Source organism: Rosa chinensis, chromosome 6, assembly GCF_002994745.2.
Source record: "Rosa chinensis cultivar Old Blush chromosome 6, RchiOBHm-V2, whole genome shotgun sequence".
Taxonomy (NCBI): domain Eukaryota; kingdom Viridiplantae; phylum Streptophyta; class Magnoliopsida; order Rosales; family Rosaceae; genus Rosa; species Rosa chinensis.
Window position 1 is genome coordinate 69,326 of NC_037093.1, and position 13,097 is coordinate 82,422.

General features: G+C 41.4%; 3 protein-coding genes across 3 annotated transcripts; 1 reads left to right on the forward strand and 2 right to left on the reverse strand.

Moving 5' to 3' along the window:
* Positions 1–1,172: 1,172 nt before the first annotated feature.
* LOC112172615 (actin-depolymerizing factor 5) lies at positions 1,173–2,582 on the reverse strand. Its single transcript, XM_024310016.2, has 3 exons — positions 2,434–2,582; positions 2,055–2,314; positions 1,173–1,531 (listed from the first exon to the last, which is right to left on the reverse strand). Exons 1-3 carry the CDS (start codon positions 2,452–2,454, stop codon positions 1,381–1,383), a joined length of 432 nt encoding a protein of 143 aa, XP_024165784.1. The 5' UTR covers positions 2,455–2,582; the 3' UTR covers positions 1,173–1,380.
* A 2,436-nt stretch (positions 2,583–5,018) lies between these two features.
* Positions 5,019–8,594, reverse strand: LOC112174791 (26S proteasome non-ATPase regulatory subunit 4 homolog). Its single transcript, XM_024312602.2, has 9 exons — positions 8,483–8,594; positions 8,269–8,382; positions 8,068–8,173; positions 7,487–7,601; positions 7,190–7,399; positions 6,489–6,807; positions 6,203–6,326; positions 5,491–5,594; positions 5,019–5,410 (listed from the first exon to the last, which is right to left on the reverse strand). The coding sequence occupies exons 1-9, from the start codon at positions 8,492–8,494 to the stop codon at positions 5,303–5,305; spliced, it is 1,212 nt and encodes a 403-aa protein (XP_024168370.1). The 5' UTR covers positions 8,495–8,594; the 3' UTR covers positions 5,019–5,302.
* A 3,052-nt stretch (positions 8,595–11,646) lies between these two features.
* LOC112169232 (cytochrome c1-like) lies at positions 11,647–12,645 on the forward strand. Its single transcript, XM_024306239.1, has 5 exons — positions 11,647–11,715; positions 11,789–11,923; positions 11,990–12,076; positions 12,150–12,473; positions 12,550–12,645. The coding sequence occupies exons 1-5, from the start codon at positions 11,647–11,649 to the stop codon at positions 12,643–12,645; spliced, it is 711 nt and encodes a 236-aa protein (XP_024162007.1).
* The last annotated feature ends 452 nt before the right edge of the window (positions 12,646–13,097 follow it).

Here is a 13,097-nt window from a genome sequence, read left to right on the forward strand (position 1 = left end):
AACTTATAACAGCCTAAAGGTAAATCAATTTAAAAAAGTTTCCATAGCAATTGATCAACAAACAGACCAAAACAATGGGTACCATACCGATTAAGAATCTCCGATAGAAGGGTGAAGTTAGGTGCCAAAACATGATTGAGTTGCTTTGATGGTGGCCCATGACATCAATCATCAATATCTGTTTCCTACTCATTTGTTTTGATCCTCATTTCCTTTAGTACAAGCACACACTACCTTCCTTCTGTTGTTTGATACCCTGGAATTATTAATGCACAAACAGCAGTTTGATATGATGAGTATGGAACCAAACCCAATGAAGTTGCAACGAAATTCAATGTGGAATCAAACTAACACTACTCTGTTTCTGGTGAACTATTTGCAGCCCAATTTTGGGAAGAGGTCAAACAATGCTTTAGAACCTCAAGATTGACCAAAAACAAATTGAAGGACAAAGCAGTCCAAGAAACTATTGTCAACATTTAACACCAAATTTATGGTTATTTACTTATTTGTAGTAGGCAGTTATCATATTGACCACTACCCAAATTATTTAGTTTCCACCTCATCACCTCTACTAGTGATAAGGGTAACACCTCAAAATCAAATCACCAATCATGTCCGAGTTGTTTAGGCTTAGCCATCAACTTCAATACGTGCAGCCATTAGTCAACAGAAATAGTTCCAGTGACAAATCAAGATAAAAGAGTTTCATTTGCTAATTAAGATTGGGATAACATGGAACAAACTTATTCTGTGTATATATTGAGAGCATTAGCATTGAAACTTGGATAGTATTTATTTTGCATATCTCTTATTATGCGTAACGTGTTAATCAAACAATCGATTTTACAATAAGCGATCACGTGATTATTATATGTAAGTGAATGCTGTGAGAGAAGTTTAGTGATTTACTCTCTTGTTACACTTAAGAAACGAAAAGTTACAAAATAGTAAGAACTTCTTAAATGTAAGCGAAAATCACATATCTCCATATTGGATTTTGCCTCATTACACTTACAAAGACACAGCGCTTTTTTTTTTTTTTTTTTTTTTTTTTCTCTGGACAACAATGTAACTCTCTACTCCACCCCCACCCCATCCCTGATGTCAGTGAAATTTGAACCCGTGACCTCCACAGTGTTAGTTAGGCTAACTAACCAATAGGCGATGGCTCACCGACAACACAGCGTTGTTAATTAGCACTCAATTATTATTACAAATTAGAGATTAACTTACAATATTAGTGCCAAAAATCTAGCAGGTGATGAGAAAAGAAAGATACCACCAACAAGGAAAAACACATGTGGTTGCAGAACAGGTTGGGAGTTATTAAATAAAAGTAAGAGATTCCAGAACATAATTAAGCTCATCTAATCACAATTATTTAGCCCTGTCCTTAATCACATCCATCCCCATCTCAGTAGGGTCAGTAGCCTGAAGTTCATAGCTGATGCCATCAAGAACTCTCCTCAACCCATCCTTGGAGGTTGCATACAGGATTTTTGCTCTAATCCTTGATTCACTTGGAGACCTGCAAACCCAAATTCACATCTCATGTAAATCCCCTACTTCTCTGATTAGACTAATCTGCCAAATATAATAGATAGTTATAAATGAGGCTCAATGGCTCATAGTGAATCCGGATATGAACAAACTAAATAGACCGAATTTTACAATACATTGTATCCTGTTAGAAAAAAAAAAATGAGGTTCATAATAGACCCGGATATGAACTAATCGCTATCACAATAGTTGAAATATGTCTAGTGCCTCAAGCAAGCATGACTCATACTTATCATACAAAATGAGTATAGAAATTATTAGGTGTGCCAAGACTATTGAAAACCATGTACCCACCTATTAAGAATAATGATAATGATGTAATTGTACCTAATCATTATATAAAAAAGATGATATACCTAAATGGGGTATCCTAGCTAGCTCCAGTTTCCTACTTGGTTAACTATAAACATGATAAAACTAACTAATCACAGGGTTATAGAGTAATTAAATACTTGATCTTGATGAACATGAAAAGAATGGAGATGACTGACCAAGCAATGAAGAAGATTTTGCTCTTCTTGCAATTATCCACAGTGACGAAATCGAAATCGAAAACAGCATATCTGCAATCATCTTTGGGCAGAGAAGCTGCAAGATCATCATAGCTTTCACCAGGTCCACCCACCTTATCAACGGTCACAAGCCTCGATTCTTCATCAATCTTGTACACTATGTACCTAGCCACCTTCTTCCATTTCATCTCCAGGAATGAGTTCTTGCATTCATCAGTAACCCACATCCCAGTTGTGGCCTATAACAAAGAACATAGATTGAACCCATAAACAATATTGATCAGATTAGCCAGAAAGTTAAAAACTTGATATAGTATGAGATATTAAGAAAAAATATTCAAAGGGAAAGTGATTGTACCATCTTGAAAGCCATTGCCATGGTTGCTGAAATTGAAAAGGGTAATGAGAAATTCCTGAGAGGACTTTATTTTTGAGGCTGCTGAGTCTACAAAGTTGAACTTGGTGTTTATATAAAGATTGGATTGCTGAAATGCCCCTTAATGTTGGCTCTTATTACAACTTTATCTATTCTAGATCTGTGCTGTGTAGACTAGATTTCAAGTGACCAAGTTGCCCCCTAACATAGTTGATTTAATTTGTCGTTGAGTTGGTGACACTCGGCCTCTTGTCTCCGCCTATAGTTAAATCTTGTTTACCATCTTCCTTTTGGACCTTTTTACACCAAAAGGTCTTCATGTTATCATGTAATTTTCTTCCTTTAATCGAATACTATTTGCAAAAAGATAGTTGAACTCGAAACTTAGGGTGTAGAATAGTGGTTTGCCTATATTATATCAATGTACCGATATATTAAATAGACTAGTTCGATTATGAGTTATACCGGTTTCATGCATTGGTAGACTAGTTTAGAACTATTCTATCTCTCTATCAAACTAGTCTGTCTCTATATTGAACTAAATTTATTTTATAAATTTTTAGTTTCAAGTTCTACATGTATTTTTTTTTTTATTTTTATTTAGTATGAAGTTCTGCATGTATTGAATCGACTATCTATCACTGGTGCAAAGAAAACTAGTTTGATAGGAATAATGGTAAAAGGGGTAATGTGTAACTAGCATTTACCCAAGTAAAAGTGTCAACAGTGAAGGACTGTTCTCCGAATTTAAATTCTGGTTGTTAATGAAACTTATTATCTGGACACTTTAATGAGTTTATGAACTAGTCTTCAGTTTTGCTATCTGTCTATTAAATACATCCAGAAACTGAAATTGGAATCCAACCATGTTTGCCTATCTTATCCAATTTCTGTGCTCTGTTTCAGTCACAGTAAACATTGCAGACGCTGGACTATCAGTAGAATCACTATAAAGTTCATTAACCCAGTTACTCAAATACCAGTATACCACAAAAAAGTTTAGCAAAATTCCATGGTAGGAACTAGAAACTAGCATATCAACTCGTGTTAATGGTTGAATTTTACATGTTCACTTTTTCAACTCTCATGTATAATTCTGATTTAGCTTTGTATTTATTCGTATGTCACGCGTGTTTGTATCAAAAAATTATATGTTTTTGGTCGGTAACATAGACAATTTCATGAGTTTAACCCCAAAATATGCAGATGGTATACTGGTCCCATCTTGGATCGCACAACCACATCCCAAATTCCCATCACTCTTTCTAAACATCTTCGTGCTCTTCTATGAGTCTTTGCGTGAAAGCAAAGGATAAAAAGCAGAATTCATCACCTTTTCCTACACAGGAAGAGGGAGGAAGAAAAGATATGAATTAAGAAAGCATAAAGCTTCTTGGTGAAATTGAGCCAATGAATGTGCCTCCAATCAGTGAAAATCTGTTTAGGTTCTCTTGCCCACTTGTATATAATTCTCTCTGGTTTTATATCCATAACAGTTTTTGGGGCTAACCCAACAAGCATTTGGTATTCCTAACCAAGCTTGAGTTCTTCCACAAATTTGTCTATGAAAACTGTAGTAGATACGAGCAACAACCCAACATTCATTCCATAAAATAATGATGCAAATCCTCACCTAATCTTTGTGATAAACATAGCTATGACTCATTGAGAGAGAAAGGGATAGATATTACAAGCACTAGAATCCATGGAAATTCCACACTAGAGAATGCATGGAGGTGTATGGGGAAACATACCTCTCGTGTGAACGAATCACCACTTGACAAAAAACTCAATCAACCGCACAAGTCCAAAACAACTTCTGGGTGTGGCTCATATATTAGTTTGCTTTCTACAATCTGAGGTTATAGTCCTCACATATGTTATGTGCAAAGCTTTGATGATGTGTTGTTAACATGACCTGATTGGATGCCAATTTAACAAATCTCAACTTCTTTCTAGTTGGAAGTACTTAAAATGTTGGACATTTATGAAAAAGGCATAGTGCCCCACCCAAAAGAGAGCAGTACCCTTGTTCAAGCAATGATAGAGAGCACTTTTTCCACATTTTGGCTAAGTATCCAATTCTCAGCAAGAAAAGAAAAGAAGAATATTGCGAATGAAATTTTGATGCATAAATAGGCAAATAGGTGGACGTCAAAAATATGAGAAAACCATGGGGTAGATTCCTGAGATAAATATGAACAGGCAAAGGAGGGAACCAGGATAACATGTTTTTTGGCACCCAAGAAGGTCAAGCATGGTGGCTCGATTAGCTTTCAATTATCATTTAAAAGACTTATCCTTATTAACTAGAAAGAAGCTAAAAATTCAACCCTCTGAACTATCAGAAAGTCCTTGGAAAGGCACTAAAAGCTCCCTGCATAGACCAATAGACCAAAATTTATATATTTATATATCTATATATATATATATATATTTATTTATATATATATATATATATATATATATATTTGTAGTTTTCAAGATCTGTATGCTATGGAGAAACTTTGATTGAAAAACAGATGAATGAGAGAAAACAACTACCAGCCTATTGCACACAGATTGTATTAGAGGAGAGAACATGACCTTTTTCTTAATAAAATAACCATAAACATGACACGAAGTTTGGCAGAGTTCATGCCATTGCTTACATTCCATGCAACATGCGTAGGAATGCAGCATAATTTCATTAACTTGTAATAGTCTCTAAAAATCCTATTGTGCATCTGTTCTTGTATATCTTCCCACAATAATAGGAGACCTTTCAAAGATAGCTCTTTGGTCAGCAACGGAATAACCAAATGTTTCTAAGTAAATCAATCAAGGCTTAAGCACACAAGGTGTCACATCTTCATTTGTCCTCCTTTGATGGACCCTCTTCATCCTTTTCTTGGGACTGATTCTTCAGAGATGCAAGAAGCTCTTTCACTGAAGGATCATTGGGGTCAACTCCTGGAAGCTGTAAACAAGATAACGTATCAAGACGACAGCAACATCATTGTAAGTAGAATACAGCAGGATAGGGAAAATTGCACATACAGATTCAAGGATAGATGAAAGAAAAGACTGGTCCTCCAACACCTTGCTCATATCTGATTGGGATGATGGCTCTCCTGCACTTTCCTGCATGGACATTTGAAGAGCTGCATGCAAACAATAGCCAAATTTAATCAAAAACTAGGTCAAAGCTCTGAACCTCGGCAAATCAAATTCCAAATAACAAGACAAGAACTAATTGGGAATTGTTTATCCTTAAAAGAGCACAACTTCATGGACAACTCAACATTTAACAAGCGCATGACAAAGTATGCAAAACAAATGGACAATAAATAATTTTGCATGTTTCTGGGCAGCTAAGAGTCCATGGCTATAAGCATATGACCAATGTGAACCCATGACTCAGAGTTTGGAATTCAGTTATCCATACCACTAGTGACAGCAGGACAATGTGCAATACATCAAGCAAACAGACCAGGAATTTACATGTAGATGAAAGAACAAATAAACATAAACTCATGATGGCTTGTTCTTCCAATAGGCTACAGGGTTTGTGCAGTACTGCTATAAAGTAATGGATGTAGAGAGTTGGTAAGATGCCATTAAAATGAAAGGAGTGTGATGTTCACAAGTCAAACAACAATAGTAGTATATAAATAGCAAGTTAAACTGGTAAATCATTTTCCGCTAGTAAAAAAACTAATGTTACCATGCACCCCTAAATAACTGAAATCAATGAGACACAATAACACACCTAGAGCCAACTCCTGATCTGCACTAGTTGCCTCTGACATTTCAGCATCACCTGCTGAATTACCGGATCCAGACATATTCATTGACATTGCAAGAGCCTGCTTTAGCAAGTCATTCTCGTCAACCTATCACCATATCACGTGTCAAGGAAAATTTAGATTATTTAGTGCTTTGAACATGTATAAAAGATGACAGAAAACACAACAATGATATAGACTTCAAGAACTACACAAACAGAAGGTTACACACGTGCATACATGATCATTAAGATAGGAATTGACACCAACCTTATCATCAGTAGGTTTCTTATCCTCATTGACAACTGAAACATCACCACTTTCTGTCATGGTTACATCCTCTGATTTGGATGGCGGTTCCTCTCCTTGTCTACTACTAGCTTCGTCAGCCGATCTTTTGGCAGCAGCTTCTTGCCTTGCCCTTTCCTCTTCCATAGAAACTCTAAGAGCAAGAGCAAGCTCAGGATCTATATTAGGGTCTACGTCAAAATCATAGCCGGAAGAACCACCAATTGCAGCAGCAGTAGCTGCTGCAGCTGCCACTGCAAAGCCACTTCCTCCTTCTCCATCACCAGTGAATACAGGTGTACTGTCATTAAAAATAAAAAGGAAATGTTCATACCACTGATGACAAATATTTCCTCTTACTCAAAAATACGCAATACAAGCCACATGACACAAAACGTTGAAGCTACAAGAAAATAGAAATCTATGTCTTTATAGTTCGTAATGTATATAGTTTCATTAAAAGTTATTTGGTAAATACTACTCTTTTATTTTTTCAGAGATTTCTCCTTCTCTCTTTGTAATACTTATTTTCAGAGATTTTCCCCGAGTCTTTTCCTACCTTTTTTCCCATAATCAACGACTATGGAATTCAAACCCATGTTCCAATTAGATCCACATGATACAAAACTCTAAATTCACATTATACAACTACACATAAACTGCGCAAAGACAAAGTATTGTACCTTATAAGAACATCAGAGAGAGCATCTGGACCAGGAGGGACATGTACTAAATGACTACTATCGTTATTGTTAACAGCAGAAAGAAGGGCCTCCAGCTTCTCTGGCTTTCCATCATCTTCTTCGCCAAAATCAACAATATCAAGAGCAACACTGTTCTTCTTCAATTTCTTCCCTATCATTTCCAATACCTTCTTTTCAAATTTGACAGGACTGAACACACAGAAGATAAGTTAGATGTGAACAACAATACCTTCTTTTGTTAAGGGAATTAGTGAGTCAGAAGGTAGCACAATATACCTTCCAGCAAAAACTATGATCCGTTGCTGTTGGTTTTTGTTTTGCCGGTGCTTAAGAGCCAACTGAGCTACCTGGATTGCGGATGCTATGTTCATCTCTCCCCCCATTTCAAGACCTGTATTACAGGAAATTAGAGAACTCTACCAAAATTCATGAAAGACCAGAACATTGACGGGCATCAGGACACGCGATAAGAAGGGATGATAAAAGAATACATTAAACTGAACTACTAACAAAACATAGCACGCAAAAGACAATCACAGTTGAAAAGAACCCTAAAACTATTTTTGTTACTTCCTCACAGTGCATAACTCAATCCGATTGTATACTGCATACATGATATCATCTAGTAGTAAGCTCTTTCAAGATACCAAACTAAAATTGCAACATTCAATTATCACCATGTGCTCCAAACATAGCTCCTCTAAGACTAATGTTATTATGATCATCTACATTCTCCAAAACCATTCTAACAGCTTCATTCATCAAAGTTGTACGAACTATTCTTTAACTCTACTACAAGCTCAAACTAAACAATCATACAATAAAGCATAAAACTTTGATAGCATAAATGACCATACCGTGCATGCAAGCCAAAATTCTGCCAAGATCAGAAGTGGGTGTAGCCAATACACGAACCCCTTTGCCCGCCATTGTCAACACCCCAACTGTGTTTTCCGGATTGGCCTAATCCAATTTACAAAACCCAATACATAAACACATTAAAGAGGAACAAATTCGAAATGGGAACAAGGTTTAGTGAAAAAGATTGAATCTTTAACCTGGGTTTTGGCACCACAGATGAGATTGATAGCATCGGCTTGAGCTTGGAATCGAGAAGGGGAGTAATCACCGTTTCGCATCCATTCTGAATTGTCGACGCATATCATAGTAGCCTGCTTGTTCATTAAGTTTAAGCATGGTTATCATACAATCGCATATAAACCCTAAAGATTTGAACTTTGAAAGAAGAAGAAGAAGAAGGAGATGGCTAACCTCGAGAACCATGATTGCAGAGTTTGGGTGGGTAGATAAGTTTTGATTGTATTGAACTGAGAAAGGTCTTGCTAGTTGCTATATGGTAATTTGAGTACTGTATACTCGCTCAATTTACCAAAAAAATTAAAAAATAGAGTTTTTTCACTTAAAATTACAAATGGTCCCTTTGTTGATGACCATTTGTGATATTTCTATTGTGGTTAAAAATTTGTTACTAATACCTTAGGTAAAGTTTATTACTAAGAGCATCTCCAACCATTTAGTCAAAAGCCAAAGCCATATGCAAAATATGACCCCCCTAATGTCATCATTATTCATTCAATTTTTGCATCTCCAACTATCTTTAGTCAAAAGCCAAAGTCATTTAATAAATTAATCATTTTCGAGAATTAATTAACTACAATTGCATCACATGCAGCGGGGCCCACCATTTTTTCAGCCAAAGAAATTTGGCTTTCGTTCTACAAACTTGAGTCAAAATGACTCCAGTTGTTTGGCTCCAAAACCAGTTGGCTTGCAAACTGTCTCTTTTGGGCGAGTGATTGCGCAGGCGTGCCAGCACCGCGGGGTGCAGTCGTTGGGGTAGTCCCTTGACCTGACTTCTTCTTCCAGCGCTGTGGACGAGGGGAGCACCAACCTCGTCACAAGGCTCTTCTCTTGCCTTTCGGAAAAGGACTTCTTGCCTTACGCGGGTAAGGGCTTTGGTTGTGGTTTCTTTGCGTTCACCGTATCGATACTCAACGTTGAAGGCTGAGCTGAGCAATCACTGGGAAGTTGGAGAAAGCATGAGTTTCGCTAAAGCGTGACTTTAGCTTCGCTGGGTTGCGAGGGCGTTACCCTTGCTTCGCTGGTTGTATCGGTGGCAGTAGTACTGGCAGTCGGCTCGCGAGGAGACTAGGACTGGAAGCACAGTCGCCGGGTTGTTCTGGTGATGCTGACAGTCGGCTCGCGAGGAGACTAGGACTGGCGGGCGGTCACCGGGTTTCAACGAGGTTGAAGGTTTGCTCCGAGGAGGCTTTGTAATCGCTGGGATCGATTGATTGGAGAGAGGTCTCTGATTTTGCAGTTTAGCTCTGTATTTATACCCTAGGGTTTCGACTGCTCCTTGCCTCAGAAGGACTCTTAATTGAAGTTTCATGTTTAGTCTCTACTACTCGATTTCAATAAGGTTTCGTCTCCTTACGAAACACGGAATGGGCGAAACTATAACCCAAACCCGAGTGGTTTTATTCTTGGGCCGCAGGTATCAGCCCGCTGGTTCGAATCCACTAAAGGATTTTGCCTAAAATTGCTTTTGGGCTCAAACATTGCCCCCCAGGCCGGGAAATCAGGCCCGCTGGGGTGTAACTGATTGAAGGGGACTTAGAAAGACGTGCCGATCGCTTGAAACGATGCCATCAATGAAGGTCGCGTCCTTTCGTTTGTGAAACGCTTTCTGTCGCATCGTTTCCCTCACAAAATCCTTTATTTAAACTCACAGCCGCAACCTTGTCACTTCAAAAACCCTTCCAGTCTCTCAAGCCCAGAAAAACCATTTCTGCCAACATCTTCTCTGCAAACTAACCAGAAATGGCTCCCCCTAAGAAAATCATCATCAATCAGGAAGAAGAATTAAATGAAAATGTTGCTCGGACTTGGGGCACCAACATCGGCGCCCGCATTCATCTTGAAACCTCAATTCATCGACCCCTACTCCTTCTTTTTCCCGACCATCACACCGGGTTGGGCCCAGCACCGCAAGGCGTTATTCCGGACGATGCCATCGCTCTATACGGCCTTCCTATTCGCCTGCCCATTCCAGTCCTCCGAAGGACTCCTAGAGACTTTAGCGGTTGGGGTGCCCAGAACCATCGAGCCAAGATAGGGAATTGGCCATCTTCCATTAGTGCACAGGAGATTTCCTGGTATCGCGAGACGCGGGCAGGAGATCTAGCTCACTGGAACGCAGCAGGTATCGCCCACACTATTGACTTGTGTTTCCATCTTCCTCGCGGTGGTAATCGCTCGCCGCTCGCTGCTTTCCTCTGTTTTTGGAATACCGCCACCAACACATTTGACTTTAGATTTGGTCAAATGAGCATCACTCTGTTGGATATCCTCGCCATCACTGGTTTGCCCATCCATGGCGAGCCTTATGTGCACGGCCAATTTGACTCTGTCAAATTCACCTCGACTATGGCCCAACACAGTCGCAGCGCTCACAGTGGCTCCTACCCGCGATGGTTGGCGTATTACAGCCGGGAACACAACGCGACCAGTGGAATCACTTTCTTGAGTATTGGCTGTGTAAGTTCATATTCTGCACCTCTTCCTGTAAGCCCACTGGCACCTGGACCTTCTTAGCAACGGCCCTCTACAACGGCCGCAACATTGGGCTCGGACAACCGGTACTGGGAGCCCTCTATCGCATGCTGTACCAAGCGACGATGCATCCATTTGAGACCAACATATCTGGTCCTTTCTGGATTTTAGATTTTTGGATCCAGACTTACTTTCAACTCTTCCGCCGCGAAGATATCCCGCTACTTCCACCGGCCGACCAACTCTTAGGTCGATGGTTCTGCCGCGAGGACAAGTACTCATCTCCCCCTTATTCTGAATGTTTTTCTTATCTGTACTTGCTAGATGATATGCCGTACTGTGACCTAATCCTGAGCAGAAGATTCCCATCTTTGCTCGAATATGGTTTTCTTCCTGGCGATCCTCGCTATTCCGACCGCGCTCGCCTGGCTTTTCGCCTCGCGGTCTCCTGTTCAGATATCAGGATCGCCGCCGAAGAACTCAGCTACGAACTCTATGCTCCTAATCACTTTGCCCGTCAGTTCGACCTTGTCCAATTGGTACCAGTTCCTCTATACGACGCTTGGAAGTTGGAACTACAACACCTCTTGGCGCAGATTCGGGCCCCCCTCAGGGCCCCCGCCGGCACAGAGCATGCTCGCGCTAGTCGATCTCCCTGATTGGGCCCAGGTCATCAATGCTGTAGACGGAACTGAAGAAGGATATGAGATTTGGTGGGCATAAGTCTCCGTCAATTGCTGGACCCCACCAGACGACGAACTCTTTGCAACTATCTTTGGCGAGCTGAGGAATCCTTATCCTGTCGATGTTGACATGCTCGCTCGCTTCTCTGAAGACATTACTGGGCCCCGGCCCCTTCAATGATCCAACCGGCACGAGTTCCTCACCCGGCCCAGGCTGGAATCGTAATTCGCGAACCTCCGCCGGAGGTAAGTATTATAACTTTACCCTCTGCAAGTTCCTTCACTGTTCACTCCTTTTACTCACACTTCTTTGTACTAGGGGAGTGCGCCGCGCCCTGGTCGCCGCACAACCAGTGCTTCCCCGGCCGCCGGACAATCTGGAAAACAGAAAGCAGTGCTCGCTGAACCTGCAGCCGAAGATGCTTCTTCTTCTGATGACGACGATCCACAAACCGTAAGAAATCCTCTATCCTCAGGATCACGTTCTGTGGGTTAAGTCCTAACTCCTTGATTTTGACAGGTCGCAGCTGCTCTAGCTCGCAAGCGCAGTCGCTCGGACCCTCGCGCTGACCCCTGGGCAGAAGATGAACCACCAGCTGACCGATTGGTAAGAAGCGAGAAGCTCATACTAAGCATTATCCACACCTTCGCCCAAACTTCCATAACCTTCTCTTTTGCAGGTTCGTCGCTTGCGGTCTGGAACCGCTGGGGAGGGCTCTTCAGCTGCTAGTCAAGGAACAACTGCTTCACAAGCGCCGGCGCCCGTGGGCCCTGAAAATCTTCCACCTCCTATCAACACCGTTGGCAACTCAGCCTCAATTCCTGTGCAGATCATAGAGGACAGTTCACCCGAGCCGGAAGAGAATGCACCCCTGCCAGATGCACCGCCCGAGGAGCCGATTGCTGTACAACCCCCGGCAGACGTATCGCTCAATCTTGATCCCACCGCGGCAGTTGAAGACCCTGCAACAATACCAACTACAGACGAGCCTCCAGCTGCACAAGTAACCCCCATTCCAAAATCCATGCCTCATCTTTTGATTGACTCTGTATATCCTGATAAACTTTCCCCAATCGTAGAGTAACGTCCCTGCTGAGGAGGTCGCTGTCGCTGATCCCGCTGATCCCGCTGAGCCCGCTGGTGAAAGCATGGTGGCTCAAGAACCTGCCCCCTAGGTTCTAGAAGTAGGAGCTGAGATAATTGTAGCACCGGAACCAGTCGCGGCCCAAATCGTCGAGCCCCAAGAAGTCCCTGCCGAGGCCGCTGTTGACGCTACTGCTATTGCCGATGTCCCTCCTCCCGAACCTCCTAACAGGATGGAAAGGCTTGTTCGCGTACTCGAAGTGGCTCCTCCAGGAGTCATAGACGAAGCGAGGGATGGTCTGTAGCAACTTCTGGGTCCTGACATTTTACTACCGGGCGCGCCTGCCAGAGCTCAAGAATATTTGATGGTGCTTCGCCGCGAGCGCACTATCACCGAAGCTGAATTTGTTGAGATATACGAGCTCCTACAAAATCTCCCTATGCGGATTAATGAGAGAACGACCACGGCCGCGCAGGCTAGGCAGGTTCAGGCTCACTATCGCGGCGTTGCACGACAAGTAGAGGCATCTCGCGACTCCTTAGG

Excerpts from the sequence above, each read along its gene's own strand:
- LOC112169232 (XM_024306239.1), top strand. The coding sequence starts at position 11,647 with ATGATCCAACCGGCACGAGTTCCTCACCCGGCCCAGGCTGGAATCGTA. Across the intron at positions 11,924-11,989 it reads ATGACGACGATCCACAAACC|GTCGCAGCTGCTCTAGCTCG; the intron begins GTAAGAAATCCT and ends TGATTTTGACAG. Across the intron at positions 12,474-12,549 it reads ACGAGCCTCCAGCTGCACAA|AGTAACGTCCCTGCTGAGGA; the intron begins GTAACCCCCATT and ends CCCCAATCGTAG.
- LOC112174791 (XM_024312602.2), bottom strand. Across the intron at positions 8,174-8,268 it reads TCTGTGGTGCCAAAACCCAG|GCCAATCCGGAAAACACAGT; the intron begins GTTAAAGATTCA and ends AAATTGGATTAG. Across the intron at positions 7,400-7,486 it reads ATCATAGTTTTTGCTGGAAG|TCCTGTCAAATTTGAAAAGA; the intron begins GTATATTGTGCT and ends CTGTGTGTTCAG.
- LOC112172615 (XM_024310016.2), bottom strand. The coding sequence starts at position 2,454 with ATGGCAATGGCTTTCAAGATG. Across the intron at positions 2,315-2,433 it reads TGGCAATGGCTTTCAAGATG|GCCACAACTGGGATGTGGGT; the intron begins GTACAATCACTT and ends TCTTTGTTATAG. Across the intron at positions 1,532-2,054 it reads AAAATCTTCTTCATTGCTTG|GTCTCCAAGTGAATCAAGGA; the intron begins GTCAGTCATCTC and ends TTGGGTTTGCAG.